Source organism: Capra hircus, chromosome 12, assembly GCF_001704415.2.
Source record: "Capra hircus breed San Clemente chromosome 12, ASM170441v1, whole genome shotgun sequence".
Taxonomy (NCBI): Eukaryota; Metazoa; Chordata; class Mammalia; order Artiodactyla; family Bovidae; genus Capra; species Capra hircus.
The window spans coordinates 33320580-33339463 of record NC_030819.1 but is presented as its reverse complement, the minus strand read 5'-3'; the positions used below and the strand labels follow the sequence as shown (position 1 = coordinate 33339463).

At 41.0% G+C, this 18884-nt stretch overlaps 1 protein-coding gene across 9 annotated transcripts in view; it reads left to right on the top strand.

The window, feature by feature from the left end:
* Nucleotides 1-18884, top strand: part of SCEL (sciellin) — a 124403-nt gene that overhangs the window by 32679 nt on the left and 72840 nt on the right. For 8 of the 9 annotated variants that reach the window (XM_018056489.1, XM_018056485.1, XM_018056484.1 and 5 more), the window contains exons 6-9: nucleotides 2738-2806; nucleotides 3406-3444; nucleotides 4704-4784; nucleotides 7829-7894. In XM_018056489.1, coding sequence (XP_017911978.1) covers nucleotides 2738-2806; nucleotides 3406-3444; nucleotides 4704-4784; nucleotides 7829-7894 — 255 coding nt within the window. The remainder of the gene's footprint in view (nucleotides 1-2737; nucleotides 2807-3405; nucleotides 3445-4703; nucleotides 4785-7828; nucleotides 7895-18884) is intronic. The other variant, XM_018056487.1, reaches the window with a different exon arrangement.

Here is an 18884-nt window from a genome sequence, read left to right as displayed (position 1 = left end):
CAAATCAACAGAGTGACATTTCCATCCAGATACATTTTTTAATCTTATTTCCTGCTTTTGACAAACGATATCTAGAACCAGAGGGACAGCACATCAAACGTAAGTGCCAGCACCTTCTGTGAGCAGCAAGCTAGAGTGTCTAAGAGATACACTGAAGGTTTACATTCCTCATTAACTAAAAATAATTTATGCCAGAATATTCTCAAACCTATTTGCTTTCTATTTTTACATTCTCTATGAGCTTCAATTTCGATGGTGGTATTCTGAGCATTAGACCCCTTACATATGACATCTCTAAAAAAAATTTCAATTAAAGATCAGTATCACCATCATATAATATTTTCTTATATAACAGACACTCAATCCTTCAGGAAGCATAACAAGCGATTCTGTTTTATTCCATTGCCCCCACACACACTAATTTCAAACCTTGTTAATCACTGTAGAAACCCTACAAGTCATTAGGAAGATGAACTTTGTTATCTACTAGAGGATTTTTAAACGAACAAGTGAATGTAAAAGTGATTAATACCTTGAGGATGGTGGTGGTTTAGTTGCTAAGTTGTGTCCGACTCTTTGTAATCCCATGGACTGTAGCCCGCCAGGCTCCTCTGTCCATGGGATTTCCCAGACAAGAATACTGGAGTGGGTTGCCATTTCCTCTTCCACATCATGAGTTTTAAATGTGGATTCATTCTGTACAAGTTAATACCTGGATTGTGAACAGTCAGTTGAGAATATGGAGCTCTGGATGATTCAGTGTTCCTCCCTTTTTGTATGCAAGAGTTACCAGTTTGCGTTCAAGGTATCGTCATTATGCACCATAAACAGAAACTGTGTGGGGTTGACTTGGGGAATTTCATGTATTAGAATTATTTATCAAATGTTTTAATTACACATGTCACAATGACATCTAGGAATTGAAATCATTTTAAAGCTGGGACAAATAAGCCATATTTTTCCATCATGAGCTTCTTTTAGAGCAAGGCGAGGTTATCGTTCCATCTTCCCAGGAACAGTTTATATAAAGCCCTGTAGTAAAGTGGATGGTGGGACTTCCCTGGTGGTCCAGTGCTTAAGAATCCACCTTGCAGTCTGTGGGTTTGATTTGTGATCAGGGACCTAAGGTCCCATATGTGGGGTCGCAGCCAAGTCTGCTCATGGAAACTACTAAGCCCACCCACTGCAAGGAAAAATCTCGCTTAACAGAAGAAAGATCCTGTGTACTGCAACTCAGACCCAATGCAGCCTAAATAAATATATAAATATCTCTAAAAAAGAAACAGATGCTATGTGCTCACTACCATAGCTTATTTTTTTAAAATGACATGAATGATAAAGATAACAGTTTAGAGAAAATTATATTAATAATAGACCCATAGTATGAGATCAGCAGAAGAATCTTGCTGACCTTTTGTTTTCCAGAACCTAATTTTTCCCCATCCTAGTTTTGTGCAACGTGGGGAAGGGAATGACAACCCACTCCAGTATTCTTGCCTGGAGAATCCCATGTACAGAGGAGCCTGGTGGGCTGCAGTCTATGGGGCTGTAGTTTAGTGCAAACCTGCAGAATCCAGAAGGCAGCCTCACATCTCAGGAAGAGCTTTCCTTTCTGATGTGCTTTTCTAGGGGTTGCAGTTGTGAGATCCCACCACTGGCATGCAGGCTACAGGATTCCTAGTTTGTCTTCTGACCCAAAAGACAGACAAACACACCTTTCCCAGACCTACTCTCCTATGGAGACCCGAGTTTAGAGTGTTTTAAACCTCTGATGGTCCCCAGGACCTATTAACACAATGTGTTAGTCAATGTAAACAAATTTGCCAGGGTAGAGCAATTCTTGTGACGAGTTCTCTCCCCTGCCTCAAATCTCCATGGTTTAGCCCAATAGAAGATTATTGCTTGCTCTCAGCAGAGTTCAAAGTGATATCCTAGAAAATTAGGGGAAATCTCTGCTCCATAAAATGACTCAGAGACCTAGGTTCTTTCCATGTTGTAATTCTTCCATCTTCAACCCATGAGCACCAAAGCTGCAGTAGAAGAGGAGGAAAGAGCATGGAGGATCATGCAAGAGATTTTATGATGGTTTTGGGAGTCATGAATAATATTTCTGTCCATATTCTTTAGAATTCAATCACATGATCCCAGTATACGTGTACTAAAGATTGGGATATGCAGTCTTCCTGTGTGCTCAGAAGGAAAACAAAGAGATTGACAAAAATATAGCATTGTCTATACCATAGCAAACTCTGAGAGTTGGTGATGGACAGGGAGGCCTGGTGTGCTGTGATTCACGCGGTCGCAAAGAGTCAGACACGACTGAATGACTGAACTGAACTGAACTGAACTGATACCATAGAACATTTTTTTAAATTGCTTAAGTCTTCCATTGATTCCTTTTAGTGACATAGAAAGTACTGTCATTGGGTCAATTATTAAACAACAATGAAAAGGAAATAGTTAATGAAATAAATGCTCAATGAGTCAGAAAGGCTAGCTAAAAAGCATAAACTTTATAAAAGTTACAAACTGTATCAAAATGGCCTAATAAATAGATTTTGTGGTGAGTATAACAGCTTTTTTTAATTGTAAAATTTTATAAAATGTGATACCTGAAAAGCAATTGTTTTCACTAGAGAAACGTTATGTTGTGAAGTGATTCTAGCGTGAAAGAGGCCTAAGAGGAGTTTAGAAACCTAAATGTTGATCCAGACTTTTGTCTTATTTCTTTATAAAGGATTTCAAACAGAAATGATGCTGCTAAAACATATAAGGCCAATACCCTGGATAACCGACTAACCAATAGGTACCAGTATCTACTAACTTGGGGAAAGGTTCAAGTACAATATTTTTCTAAGCATTACTTACTTGCATACAGTTCTTCAGTCCTACTTATTATCTTTCTGTAAACCCTTATCCTGTATTTTTTAAACAGAAATAATTCTGGCATAAAAACTTGGCTCCTGCTCATGGTTAAAGAGAAATAAACTCTTATTCGTGGCTTCAAAATGAAGAGAATTCATTGCTTCAGGCCATCATTCTACCCCATTTATGTGTCTGTTTAAATTATCCTGGTGGCAACAGGAAGTATTACGAAACACATGTAAATGTAAAGTTTACATTCCTATGGTACAAAAATTATTGAACCCATCAAAGAAAAACACTGGGCTTAAAAGATGAAATTTCTAAAGAAAAACACCTTTTTCGGGAATCTAATACACAAAAGGTGAAAAACCATGAGATCAACTTTTCAAATGTATTCAACTACTGATACTTTCTTTTTCTTTCTCACAACTAATGTTAACTTTTAATTGTAATAACTCTAAATTCATGGACAACTGCAAATTGATGCAAGAATTTATTCTTTGCTGCTGCTCAAACTTTGCCTTCTCATTTTCTTACCAGAAAGGTGTCCACGTTTCAACCACCAGAAGTGACAAAGACGTATGTACTTCTCTAAATGATCTTACATTTTAAGAATAAAGTGTATTTCTTCCTATATGTCCAAGAAAAAATCAAGGTATATTGTCTTCAGGCCGAAGTCTCATTGTAACACAGCAATGCCCTGCCCCCCACCCCCAGCTTTGACAGGTTGAATAGTATTGATAGATATACTGAAGTGGTCAGCAAAACCTAAAGTACTTTCTATGTGGACTTTAACACAAGAAGTTTGCTAACCTCTGCTCTAATCAAACACTGAAGCTTAAGTCATTCTTTATTTCTTTTCTTTCTAAAAGTCTAGATTTTTTAGTTTTTTGCCCATAGAACTTTAAAATTTTTTCCTAGTCCTATGGCAACTCTCTTCTTGTACATTTCACTTGCCTCCCAAAACACCCATCACATCTACAGCTCAGCTGAGTCTTGAAATTATGGCTTTGCTAACAATCTGTATAGACAAAATGCATTTTCCCTGGAATGTACTAATGGTGGTTATAAACAAGAAAAGTAGATATATTTTTGAAAACTTGGTTGATTTTTAAATTTGTATTTTCCAAAAAAATAATTTTCACCCTGGACTGCCCTCCAATAATTGAAACAGGCCTGAGTCACTTCAGTTTTTTGAGGGTCTGCATGTATTAACAAATGCTAAATAGAGATTTGGCTTCCCTAGTGGCTCAGACAGTAAAGAACCTGCCTGCAATGCAGGAGACCTGGGTTCGATCCCTGGGTCAGGAAGATCCCCTGGAGAAGGGAATGACAACCCACTCCAGTAGTCTTGCTTGGAGGATTCCATGGACAGAGAAGCTTAGCGGGCTTCCATAATCAGACACGACTGAGCAACTGACACACACAGAGATTTAAAACAGTGTGATTTTTAAATGTTTTCTTAAACAAGCTAATGTATTTAATTAAAAAATTGTAATATAATTCTGTGAGTCACAGCATAGACAGGATTTTAAAATATTTGTTGGAATCCTTTGATGTGGAATCAAAGCACATGGAAATTGATTGGTCTGGGTTTCAGACACAGAATGTCATATAATGAATGACTTTTCCATTCAATTCCTTCTGTTTTAATTATCTGAATGAAAGCCAGGTGATTTGTATAATGGGTAAACTAAGGAAGAACTTTTTCTGTTGTTCTTTCATCCTCAAGTGAAACATTTTGTGGTGGGATTAGGAGTAGATTGTAAGTCCTTTCAAAGGTGAGATAAAATGAAGTTTCAGCAATGTGCTCACTGCTTGTTCTTGTGACAAAACAGGCAACCTGGAGGTTTGTCCGGTGCAAACGCCACCAACACCCCAGCTTCCACCTCCACTACTACTCCTGTGAAGAAAAAGAGGTAGGATGGGCTTGTTGGGAGCCCCTCTTCCTGCTGTTCTCTCACAGACTGATCTTTATTAACATCTGCACCGAATCATCCAAGGCCCCCGGGCCGCATCTAGAGTTTGCTCTCCGCCCTTCCTCCTTCTTCCCTCCTCCCTTTCCCAGGGATCTGGTGCCTACTGTCTTCACACTTCAGTCCTTTCCTCCCCAATCTCCTTTTCAAAAATGCCATCTTTTCCTCCAGTGTTATTGAGAAATAATTGACATATATCGCTGTGTAAGCTTGAGGTGTATAGTGTGATTTACACATATGGTGAGGTGATCACCCAATATGTTCAGTTAACATCCGTCATATCTTCCCAGGTGGTGCTAGTGGTAAAGAGCCCTCCTGCCAATGCAGGAGACATCAGAGACATGGGTTCGATCCCTGGGTGGGGAAGATCCCCTGAAGAAGGGCATAGCAACCCACTCCAGTATCTTGTCTGGAGAATCCCATGGGCAGAGGAGCCTGGCAGGCTGCAGTCCATCGGGTCATCAAGAGTTGGACACGATTGAAGCAACTTAGCATGCACAATATCCATCATCTCACAGAACATCCATTATGTCAATAGAAACATTTCTCCTTTTGATGAGAACTCTTAAGATTTACTCTCTTAACTACTTTTCTATGTATCATGAAATGATATGAAAGTGAAGTCTCTCACTCGTGTCTCACTCTTTGCAACCCCATGGACTGTAACCTGGCAGGCTCCTCTGTCCTTGGGATTTTCCAGGCAAGAATACTGGAGTGGGTTGCCATTTCCTTCTCCAGGGAATCTTCCTGACCCAGGGATTGAACCCATGTCTCCCACATTGCAGGCAGACTCTTTACCATCTGACTCTTTACCATCATAGGGACTCCTATGTATAATACAATCATGGTAACTGTAGTCATCATGTCATATATTACAACCCTAGAACTTATAACATCTTTGTCTTTTGTTGGATGGTATTTCGAATGGTTATAAAATAAGTTGGTCTAAAGGACAAAAAAATGTAAGTTTTTACCTTTTAGCCACTGTCCTCCAATCTCCCTCAATCCCCCTGCCTCTAATAACCACAAATCTGATCTTATTTTCATATGTGCTATCTTAGGGTCTTGAATAGCTGGGTAATGTTTTGATACTAGAGCTCAGATAGTAAAGCTACTTCAGGTAATGCATGTGAAGAGTCCTACTACAAGGAACTATCCTGCACATTGTCTGCAGTGTAGCCAAGCGTCACTAGACTCCAGAAACCAGTCTGCATCTTGGAGGCCACCTCTGCTCTGTAGTTCAGGCTTCCTCCACGTTCAGGGTCAGGGGTCCTATCTGGAGGCGTCGGTCTCTGTTTGCGTGCTTATTACCTCTTCCTTCAACTTCCCCTGCACGGCCTTCCACTTTCGCCTGTGCTAACTTCCATTTATCTAGTAGGCATGGAGGAAGAGGCAGATCTTCAGTGGTGGAAGCTTCTTCATGTGACAGAATGGGATGGTGGAAGTGATTTTTGCATGTTGAAGAGAACATAGTGCCAGTGAATCGTGACATGAATGGAAAACAAGCATTCGTGAACCTCAGTGCTTTTCGAATTTTCTTATTTTCTTTGCTTGCTCCTCTGACCATGCTTGGGCTTCCCAGGTGGTGCTAGAGGTAAAGAACCTGTCTGCCAATGCATGAGATGTAAAAGACATGGCCTCCTCTCTGGGTCGGGAAGATCCCCTGGAGAAGGGCATGGCAACCCACTCCAGTATTCTTGCCTGGGACAATCCCCGTGGACAGAGGAGTCTGGCGGACTATAGTTTATGTGGTTGCAAAGAGTCAGAAACGACTGAAGCGACTTCACACGCACACACAGGACGATGCCTGGTGTAGGGCAGGTGTTCAGTGCTTGCTGATGAGCTGGCTGACTGCCACACTGCTCCTGCAGTCCTCCTGGAGGGAAATGACTGATTCTATTTTCTCCTACAGATGAAATTTTGATTGTGTCTACAGAGTCTCAGGAAATAAGAGTACCCTTCTCTTGGATCCAAATTTCACATTTCCCCTGATCCTTTCTTGTCTGTTAGAAGAAACCGAAAGGGAAATTTAAGGTCCGTTAGTTCAATCTCCTACCCAGGGCGAGAATCTTTGCTCTGATAGGCTAGGCATCCTTCAGGAACATTGCAGCCAGAAGCATGACTCTCTTTTGTGACGTGCCTTGACTAAGCTCTCAGGGGTTGCACTGAGCTGAAATTGGCTTTGCTTTACTCCCATCCCATCTTAGCACAGTCCTGCAATCTCAGAGAATAGACCAGCTTCGAGAATTTAAACGACTCTCCTGTCCTTATCCTTCATCTTCCTTTTCCAGGCTATCTTACTCTCCTCTGAACATCATTTTTGATCTGTAACTTAGTCTTTTTGACAAAGTCCTCAGCTATCTCTACCAACTAAAATGATGTCTTAATAATGGGAAGGCATCTTTCTAATTGGATATACATGTGTGTGTATATATATGTACTTGTATGTATAAATGTGTGTGCTTAGTTGCTCATATGCATCTATATAAAATTGAGCTTGGCATTGCTGTGGCATTCATTTATATTTTCAATATTCTTACTTTCAGCATTTCCTGTCATACAGATTTTTTAAAACCATATTTTGAGTAGAACATAAGAGTGTTGTTATTTTTATTATGAAATGTTTAGGAAACGCAGAAAAACAGAGAGGTGTGTTGATAATGAGCACCCATGCACCTACCATATAGATTTAACATTATTATTTTCCAGATTTCCTGCAGATATCTTTTTAAAGAAGTGTCTACATTGTTTAGTGTCAAAGGAAATGGGCAAAAGGATTTACTTGGGAGAGCAGATTGCCTGCAATATAGGCCGTTACTTCCTATGGCAGGAACTAAATAGTTTTCATTTTATCTCTAAGACCTTGTAGGAAAGTCATCTCATTGCCTTTTTACCTGTCAATTTATTTTCAGCTTTTCCTGGAAGACATGCGGGTGGGGTCAGGTCTTTCGAGCACAATATTTATAACTGATGTCATTTCTTAACAGACAGTCCTGGTTTCCACCACCCCCTCCAGGTTATAACACCACCCCAAACACAGGAGCAAGCAGAAGGTAAGAGAAAGATGTCAGAGGTAATTGCTATGTAACATGATGGAAGAATGTGTTAGATATTGACAACATGTAATTGTGGATGCTTTGGAATAAAGCGGAGGCAATTTTGTGAACTCTGAGCTCTGAATAAGATAGTGCCCAGTGAAAGTGAGGTCAGGGTACAAGTTGTGCCTGGTAGGAAATCTGACATGCTTTGAGAAGTAAATGACTGTATTTTTAGCTTGCTAAGGGTTGCTGTAGCAAAGTACCATAAAGGTGGGTGGTGTGAGAGAAATGTATTGTCTCACAGTTCCAGAGGCTGGAAGCCCAAGATCAAGGTGTTGACAGGGTTCCCTCTGAGGGTTCTGAGAGGGGATCTATTCCACCCTTTTTCCTGGCTTCCGGTGTTTTCCTACCAATCTCTGGTGTTCCTTAGTTTGTATAAGGGCTTCCCTGGCAGCTCAAATGGTAAAGAATCTGCCCTCAATGCAGGAGACCCAGGTTCGATCCCTTGGTCAGGAAGGTCCCCTTTAGAAGGGAATGGCTACCCACTCCAGTCTTCTTGCCTGGAGAATTCCATGGACAGAGGAGCCTGGCGGGCTACAGTCCATGGGGTCGCACCATTTCAATCTCCACCTTCATCTTTACATGGTGTTTACCCTGTGCGCCTGTCTGTGTCCACATTTCTCCCTCTTATAAGGACACCAGTCCTATTGAATGGGGCTCGTCCGATGCTGGTATGCTCTCACCCTAACTCAGCTACTTATTTCCATGACTCCTGCCTTACCTACTTGTGTCTACTAATGTCCCTATTTCCAGACAAATTTGGAGAGGACATCATTCGATCCATAAGGGGGCCAGGGGAGAGAACAGGGGCCATCACTAGGTGGGGCCCCAGTGCGGGCTCTGGCGCACAGTCATTTTTGCTCTGATGAACCCAGATGTCAGGATGGGAACGTGTATGGCAAGTTCTTGGTAAACGTAAAGTGACAGATGAGTAGTGTTTGCTCTTACTTTTTTGTTGCTGTTAGGAGGAATAATTATCACTGAATTAGAGCCCATGTGGAGAACACCTGGTTCTACAATTTCCATACTGGGAATGTCAACAACCATTTAACTGAATAAATATTTAATAATAACTGATTACTGTATGTCCGATACTGTTCTAGGATCTTGGGAGATATCAGTGAACAAAACACGGAGCCTACACTCAGACCTTCAGTGAAACAGACACAGTCCAGGCCTCTCATAATCTATGTTGTCATTAGCACTTGAAGAAAAATAGGTCTCCAAGTTGGTTTTGGTTTTAGGTATCCAAAATTATTTCCATGTCATCAACCCCTAGAATATCTTCACCCAATATTTCCATCTTTAAATGGGATTCATTTTCCCAATCCAACACTTGGAAAAAGGGTGTGAAGCAGTGCCCTTGTTTCATATGAGACTGTTTTATTTCCCAAAGTTTTCAGCTGTTGCACAGGCTTTTAATGTGTCTTCTATTTCCAAATAATAGGTATATTTGGAAGTGTCTTATAATTTAAGTTGAATCTATAAGGACATAAATAACTTTAGTTGACTAATAGACAGAAGAACTCAAACTGTCTTTCATACCCTTGGCTTCATCTATATATGGGTGTGTGTGTACATATGTATTATATGTGTATAACATATGTATAAAATGATTGGACATGTTGAATAATCACAGCTTGGAATTATACCAACCTTCTCTTAAAATATTTTCTTTTTAAACCTGTTCATCTTTGTAAACCTGTGGGTGGTTTCCAATTATATGAACTGCCAAATATGGATTATGTCTCTAATTTATAACCTCCTTTCTCCTCAGGCTGTGTTTAGATATTTCTCCATGAGTGGTACCTTTCATGGAACTACCTAAGTTATTATTGTAAGATACCACTGTATATTCCATCCAATTTTGTCTTGATAGACAGTAACTGATACTTAGAAACATTTATTACTAATTTCCCAAATAACTTATTTTTATCTTTTATCTGTTATTCCATTATTCATGTAAATTACCATCATGATAAGCAACTGTTATATAACTGTGTAAAGATACTGAAGGGCTATTCATGCACTCCCATCATATGAGCTCAGTGCACATTCAGCCATGGATCTCTGAACAGAACTGATACTGCCTGGCTACATGCCCTTACAGTTTATGCATAGCTGGATGTGATTTACATAGAAGATAAAATAAGTTACAATGCTGCTATTTCTGATTTCTGGATCAGATGCCTAGCACCAGATTTAAGGCAGAGAGAAGATTATTGGATAAGGTTGATGAATTTAAATATCCACTCCTTTCTTAAAGTCACAGATTATTAATAGAATGGCTAGACCAAAAGACTTTGAGTTCTTTGAGGATCAGAGCTAATGTTATCCAAAGCTTTCAGGGAAAGGAGAGAATAATAGTAATATAGCAATGCCTTTGATTCCTAAAGTGCTTTTTGTTGGAACAGCTCGAAGTACTGCTTCTGTTTCTCACCTTTAGTACCAGTGCATTTTCAGGGCTGAGAAGTAGTAGCCTTTTCAGCAGAAGCTGAAAACTAGAAGCAATTATTAAATGATGAAAGGAAATCAAAGGTTTCAAAAAGAGATCTTTGTCCCCAGAAGAACAAAAAGAAGATGGAAATAGGTCAAGAACAGATAAAAATGGAGAACTGTGATGTTTAATACTAGCTAATAGCCCATGCTAACTTTATTTCTCTTTGACCTTTACTTATTCACTGGTCTCCATCTCCCTTTCTCCCCTTTCTCCTCTTCTGCAAAAGAATTTCCCGTTAATTCCAACATTCACTCTCATTTCTGTTCTTCATTTTGTGAACCTTCATTTTTCCATCACCTAATCTTTCCCAGAGATTTCATTTTCTCCCACACACCCATTCCCAGTTATTACAAGCAGAGATCATTTTCCTGAATGTTTTTCCCCCCAACCAAACTACCGCACAATTGCACTCATCTCACATGCTAGTAAAGAAATCCTCCAAGCCAGGCTTCAGCAATACGTGAACCGTGAATTCCCTGATGTTCAAGCTGGTTTTAGAAAAGGCAGAGGAACCAGAGATCAAATTGCCAACATCTGCTGGATCATGGAAAAGGCAAGAGAGTTCCAGAAAAACATCTATTTCTGCTTTATTAACTATGCCAAAGCCTTTGACTGTGTGGATCACAATCAACTGTGGAAAATTCTGAAAGAGATGGGAATACCAGACCACCTGACCTGCCTCTTGAGAAATCTGTATGCAGGTCAGGAAGCAGCAGTTAGAACTGGACATGGAACAACAGATTGGTTCCAAATGGGAAAAGGAGTACGTCAAGGCTGTATATTGTCACCCTGCTTATTTAACTTCTATGCAGAGTACATCATGAGAAACGCTGGACTGGAAGAAACACAAGCTGGAATCAAGATTGCCGGGAGAAATATCAATCACCTCAGATATGCAGATGACACCACCCTTATGACAGAAAGTGAAGAGGAATTAAAAAGCCTCCTGATGAAAGTGAAAGAGGAGAGCGAAAAAGTTGGCTTAAAGCTCAACATTCAGAAAACGAAGATCATGGCATCTGGTCCCATCACTTCATGGGAAATAGATGGGGAAACAGTGGAAACAGTGTCAGACTTTATTTTTGGGGGCTCCAAAATCACTGCAGATGGTGACTGCAGCCATGAAATTAAAAGTCGCTTACTCCTTGGAAGAAAAGTTATGACCAACCTAGATAGCATATTCAAAAGCAGAGACATTTACTTTTCCGACTAGGGTCCATCTAGTCAAGGCTATGATTTTTCCTGTGGTCATGTATGGATGTGAGAGTTGGACTGTGAAGAAGGCTGAGTGCTGAAGAACTGATGCTTTTGAACTGTTGTGTTGGAGAAGACTCTTGAGAGTCCCTTGGACTGCAGGGAGATCCAACCAATCCATTCTGAAGGAGATCAGCCCTGGTATTTCTTTGGAAGGAATGATGCTAAAGCTGAAGCTCCAGTACTTTGGCCACCTCATGAGAAGAGTTGACTCATTGGAAAAGACTCTGATGCTGGGAGGGGTTGGGGGCAGGAGGAGAAGGGGACGACAGAGGATGAGATGGCTGGATGGCATCACGGACTCGATAGACATGAGTCTGAGTGAACTCCGGAAGATGGTGATTGACAGGGAGGTCTGGAGTGCTGCGATTCATGGGGTTGCAAAGAGTCAGACATGACTGAGCGACTGAACTAAACTGAACCTCTCTGTGATCTTTAACCCCATGGACTACCCCATTCCTCAGTTTTCCCTTTCTTGACTTACATAGTGTGGAAGAACCAAACTTAGTCATGTTTGGATTGACAACTTGTATTGGTGTTGTGTTTGGATTAAAATCTGTTACAGGTATGATGTTAGCTGCACCCAAAGGGTCTTAAGCTTTTTTTTTAAATCAATAGAAGAACCCATAATATCACACTTTTCTCTATATTTGTATGTATATCTGTACCTATCACTCTACAAGTCTATGCTTATGTCTACAGCCATTGATATTTCTATAGCTACATCTAGAAATATATCTACATCTTATTCTATGTAATTAACATGAGGTTGGTGAATTCAGTTCAGTTCAGTCACTCAGTTGTGTCCAACTCTTTGCAACCCCATGGACTGCACCATACCAGGCTTCTCACCAACTCCTGGAGCCTACTCAGACTCATGTCTATCACATCGGTGAATTCAACTAGATTTTAAATGAGCAAGTTAAATTTTCTAATATAACTATATAGTAGAGCTAAAGAAAAAAAGCAGTTTCTTAAGATGTGTCATTTTATGTATGACACACATTAGTCTTGCAATGAGAAGGTTAAGTTCTGCTGATCAAACAACATTTTGGAATTAAGAGTCAAATGTCTCTGAAAGTCTCTTGCCCTCTTTCTGATAAAACACGTAGAGAAAGAAGCTGTAATTCATGGTAGTAAGACACAGCAGGTAAAGTTCTGAGCTTAAATAAAACTCTTTCTAGCTGCTTTCTAATGTAACTCCTTGGTCCTTGGATATAAATGTTCTCTGATCTCTTTCTTCTCTTGTTCAGAAGGGAAATGACCAACCTGTATGTGCTGTGTGTGCTGTGCTTAGTCACTCAGTCATGTCCAGCTCTTTGCGACCCCTTGGACTGTAGCCCGTCTCTGTCACAGGACAGGCTCCTCTGTCCATGGGGATTCCCCAGGCAAGAATACTGGCTGGAGCAGGTTGCCGAGCTGTCCTCAAGGGGATCTTCCCAATCCAGAGATTGTACCCAGGTCTCTCGCATTCAGACGGATTCTTTACCATTTGATCCACGAGAGAAGCCATGAATACTGGAGTGGGTAGCCTATGCCTTCTCCAGGGGATCTTCCCAACCCAGAAATCAAACTGGGCTCTCCTGCACTATGGGTGGACTCTTTACCAGCTGAGCTACCAGGGAAGCCTGTCAACCTGGGTTAACAAGATTATTTCCTCTGAAATCCTGTTTTCAACTGCCATCAGAACCTATAGTTTCTTTCCATTTTAATCAGGACTGAATCAAATTTTAGCTCTACAACTTTTGTTCCTCATTGCAGTGATCTGTCTCTCCTTCCTCTGTGATCACGGGTTTACCCCCTTTCCCGTGTTCAAATCCCTTTCATTATTTCAGAATATTGCTTCTGTTTTAATGTTTTGGTGTAATGTAATTTGAGCTCTATATATTCAAGATTCTGAAATACATATAAAAGAAATACATGTGTCATCAATATGGAAAATTATTAGAAGGGCAGAGCCAGTGAAAGTTTTTCCTTTTCCACTTGTTTCATTTTAAGATTTATCAGAAAGCCTGACGCAAAGCAATTTGTCAGCAATCACTGGTGTCTATCTTAATTTCTCAAGCTCTTAAACTTTTTCTTTTCTTTGAGTCTTTAAAAGAGTGATAACATATGCCAGGACTTGAGCCAATGGTGTGGATAATAGGTGCCATTCGTGAGAAGTGCTCAGTCAAATCACAATAAAATACAGATGCAGCATTTCTAGGAAGTTAATATTAAAGTCGCTTCTGATTTTAGAATGCACCTTCAACTCTTGGTATTCTGTTTACGGTAAATTTAAGTACATATGCCTTTGTATTTAGGTGATGCAGAGATACAGTGCTTTGATGGCATATGAAGCTCATTTAAGAAACTCGTGGAAGCCAGATTTAGGTAGCAGTTGCTTAAACAATATGAATGTTTACAGTGTTACCCATTGTAGTGATTCTGGAGAAGCAATGAAGCAAACCACCAGCACCACCAAAAAAAAAAAAAAAAACCAATGTGTTTTTTTCTGCAATCATTTCCAAAGTCAGAAAATAAATTGCATAATATCTGGTAAAATTAAAGTAGTGGAAACACATGCAGGAAATCACCATATTGTGAAATGCTTGTTACGTACTTTCATAATTTCTCGTCCATATTTGTTTCAATCTCTTCTCTTTCAGTGGTTTTCACTTCCACTTAGCTGATTGGTAGATATGGAGGAGAAAAAAAAAAATCTGATTGAGAAGTGGGTTGCTATGGCAACCTTGCACTACAGTTATATTTTCCCATCTGTAACTATAAATGGTAAAATGTAGCTTTTCTAATTATGCTGCAACATTTTTAACTCTATTGGTACCAAGCCTTCTACGAAGTTTGCTGTCACCCTAAATTAAATCAGTATATTAATTTTTATCACAACAAACATCTTCTTGTATTAACTAGAAGCCATTTTGCAAAAACTAAGTCTAAAACGCTCAGTAAAATGTCAAAGTATAGTGATTTTAAAATTGTATCTGAATGCCTAGAATACCAATTATATTTACTCAAAATAATTAAAACATAAACCTGAGTCAGGATATGTTATTTTTTTAAAGTATTTTAATAGAATGAGGAGAAAGTTAATTCAGAATGTGCTGCTATGAATTCAGCAATACTTGAAAATTTCTATCCCTCTGTGTCTATTAGAAGCTAAAGTTTATTTGTGTTCTTATATTAAATCATGCCATTTAAATTTTATTAACCACAACTGAATAGTCATACATTTAGAAAGTACAGTATATGAGCATTCAGGGTACTTAGCGCATAGCAAGTAGTATTCACGACTACTGTGGAATTGAAGATTGCTTGCAATATTCTGCCTTCTCATGATCATGGCGTGGTTTGCCAGCCACAGATCTGAGCCAGTCTCATCCTTTTATAAATGAAGAAGCAGATTCTTCAGAGAGGGTCAGTGTTCTTTCCATGATCAAACTGGAAGTCAGTGGCAAAACTAGTCTAAAACCTAGGTCTCTGAAATTTTTGTTCAGTGCATGCTCTTTGTTGTGGTGTGGTTCATTGAAATGGCCCCTGGCCACTGAAAGTAGGACACTGTTAGAGCAATCATGCTTTTGAACAAATAATCGAAAGATTATTTTCTGGAATCTTTAGAATGCCTTGCATTCTGCAAGCTCTTTGAGACCATGGACCACATCACACCTTTCCTAGTCTTGAATGCCCAACTTTGCTTGTTATATGTCCTAACATAATAACTAGGGCAGTTGTGGAATAAGTGCTTTTGAACTGACACCTTTGGGCAAGCAAATAATGCAGGATCTCTTATTGTTATTAGATTTTCATTGGAAATACCTGGAAGAATAATGGTTTAATGCAGTACAATAGAGTGCAGCAGTCCCCAACATTTTTGCACCAGGTTTTGTGGAAGATAATCTTTCCGTGGACTAGGGAGGGGGGATGGTTTCAGGATGATTCAAGTGCATTACGTCTATTATGTCTCTGCTGATCTTCACAGGAGGTGAAGCTCAGGCAGTAACGTGAGTGGTGGGGAGCAACTGTAAATACAGATGAAGCTTCACTCACTAAGCCCACCACTCACCTCCTGCTCTGCAGCCCAGTTCCTAACAGGCCACAGACCAAGGGGATGCCTGATATAGAGGAGAAAGCATGGAATCAGACACGAGTAAGACTGGGTTAGAACCTTGGCTGAGTCACTTACTACCAGTGTGACCCAGGGCAAATTGCTTGCCTTTTTTGAGACTCAGTGAAAAAAAAAATTGTATATATTATATATATATATAAATATAAATACACACACACACACACATACACACATTCCACAGGATAGATATAAACTAAATAAAATAAAGTATGTGAGAAGTATCTCAACTTGGACAAGTTGACATGTTACTGAAGCTCAAAAAAATGTAAGTTCCATTTCTTTCGCTATTGTTGGAATAAGAATTCTACTGGCAGACTACAACAGCTAAGCATGCTGCTAAGCTGCTAAGTCACTTCACAAAGTAAAACAAAACTCACCATCAGTTTTTAAGAGTCAATATTCTTTCAACCCTGACCTGTGTTGCGTCATAGAAAGGTTCTTCACAAAGTCATTCTGGAACACGAGTCACAGAGCCAAGCATGTTTTCCAAAAACCCATAATACAAAGAGGTGACCTTTGCAGGAGCTTATGGAAATGAGGGAACGTAAACAGGTTGACAGTGTTATTTCTATTAGCTCTGGCCTTCAGGCTACAATCTGCAGGTTTTCAAATGTTGCCCAGGAAAGCTGCCTTTTGATCCCTGGAAGTTATTTTTTACAATTATAGCAGCTAGTGTGGTGTCATCAACCCCGTGGAAGGTCTTATAGGCTGGAGGGAAAGACAGGGGAGAACCAGGGTCAACTGATCCAAGCTTAAATGCGCATCTCACAGTGGTGTTCAGACAAGATCATTTCACGGGAATGTCTCTTGTTTTTGTCTCTTCGAAACATTCCAGGCCACAGCTTCCTGTCTCACTCTCGCATTCTAAAGCCCCCGCTTGGCGTGGCCTCAAGCTCCTGGCTCAGCTTGAATGACGCCTCTCATTGCCCCCAGGGCCGGGGTTCTGTCATCTGTGACTGTCACTGCGGAGATGCAAAAAGCTCCTCTGAGATGGACTGAAGTCAGCGTGGCCTTGCCCTGGCCCAGCCCAGCAGGGGTGTAAATGCATTACTCTCACTTCTCTGCTTTTCTTGGCCTTCACAAATGCACATCTGACTTTTATTTCCCCAAACCATCTCCTTCCTGTACACCCAGATCTTCTTCTCTACTCATCTCTGCCTCTCAGACACACCCAGGCAATCTTTTCCGGCCTCTTTGAGGGCTTAGTGGCTTCCCAGGTGGGGCTAGTGGTAAAGAACCCACCTGTCAATGCAGGAGACATGAGAGACAAGGGTACGATCTCTGGGTTGGGAAGATCCCTTGGAGGGGGAAATGGCAACCCACTCCAGTATTCTAGCCTGGAGAATCCCACGGACAGAGGAGCCTGGTGGGCTACAGTCCATGGAGTTACAAAAGTGTCAGACACGACTGAAGTAACTTAGCACCACTTTACATGGAAGAAACTTAGCTTTGTATCACTGTGATTCTGGCATAAACAAAGTTGGGCACCATCCCTTGTCTCCTTTTTTGTAAACCTCCTTTCCATCTTGTTACTACTTTCCTGCCTGTTTTCAGATATCCAGTGCTCTGTGTAGACTCATTAATATCTGGGGCCAACCAACTTCTTATCCTTTCCTCTGTCCCTGGAAGAGATGCATATAACCAGCTCATCCACACAGATGCATGAAAGACACATTATCATTTGAGTGACATTACATTGTTGCAACACAGGGATATGTTTTGAGAAGAGAAGATGATGACAATCAATACAAATAAAAGAACATCTAATTGCCTGGGGAGAGTGTTTTCCTGTAAATTACTTTTTGCAGGCATATCATATTACACAATAACTCATCTGAGCAGCCAGCACCCTCTAGGTACTCAGTGAAAGTTGCTCAGTTGTGTCTGATTCTTTGCGACCCTCTTGAATATACAGTCCATACAGTTCTTCAGGTCAGAATATTGGAGTGGGTAGCCTTTCCCTTCTCCCGGGGATCTTCCCAACCCAGGGATCGAATCCAGGTCTTCCACATTGCAGGCAGTTTCTTTACCAGCTGAGCCAGAAGGAAAGCCCAAAAATAGTGGAATGGGTAGCCTATCCCTTCTCCAGCGGATTTTCTCGACCCAGGGATTGAACCCAGGTCTCCCGCATTGCAGGCAGATTCTCTACCAGCTGAGCTACCAGGTACTTGATAGTGGAGTCAACAATGGACAATGGACTTCTATGGGACAGGTAACCTTGAACAGATTTTCAAAGCTTTAGACTCCTGTTCAGTACCCATTTTCCTTCTTACCAAATAAAAATTCAGCCAATCGCTCCCTCTTCCAACACATCTTTATCAGGCACCAATATTGTGTACAATCCTAGTACTTGGTAGTGTGTAACTATCCTTTTAGGGACTTTCGGTCCAGCCAGGGTGGAGACAGAAAATTATGTGCAATTCAGACCAGCACGGTATGTGTTGTGAAGAAGGTGCACTACTCTGGGAGACATAGAAGAGTGTTCACCAGAGCACTGGGTACCGCTCCACCCAGTAACCCCCTTAACCAGAGGCTGAAGGGTAAGGAGGGCTCTCCAGGTGGAAGGTAGCAGGAGGTACGCCCCAGAGGAGAGAGACCGTGGTGTGGGGTGGGATGGGGTTAGGAAGTGCCTATGGTTTGGCTCCGTTACAGCGCTGGGATCACTTGGCATGAAAACAACAGCAGCCACAACCCTTACACTAAGCCAGGCAGTGTTCTAAAGCCTTGCATTGCCCTCTTGCTGGCTTCAAAGCCACCATCAACACAAGGACCAGAAGACCCACTGTGCTCTGTGTCCACTCCTCCACTCTCTCTCACCCAAGGACTCACTGCCACACTCGGCCAGAAAAGCTTCCGAACTAATTCAGTCATGTCCCCCACCCCTGTGGCCATGGATCCCTATGGGAACCCCAGTCAGATCACTTCTTATCACCTGGACCATCCTTGCAGAGCTCTGTGCATCACTGAACCTGACCCAGCCCTGCTGCTGCTGCTGCTAAGTCACTTCAGTGTCCGACTCTGTGCGACCCCATAGACGGCAGCCCACCAGGCTCCCCCATCCCTGGGAT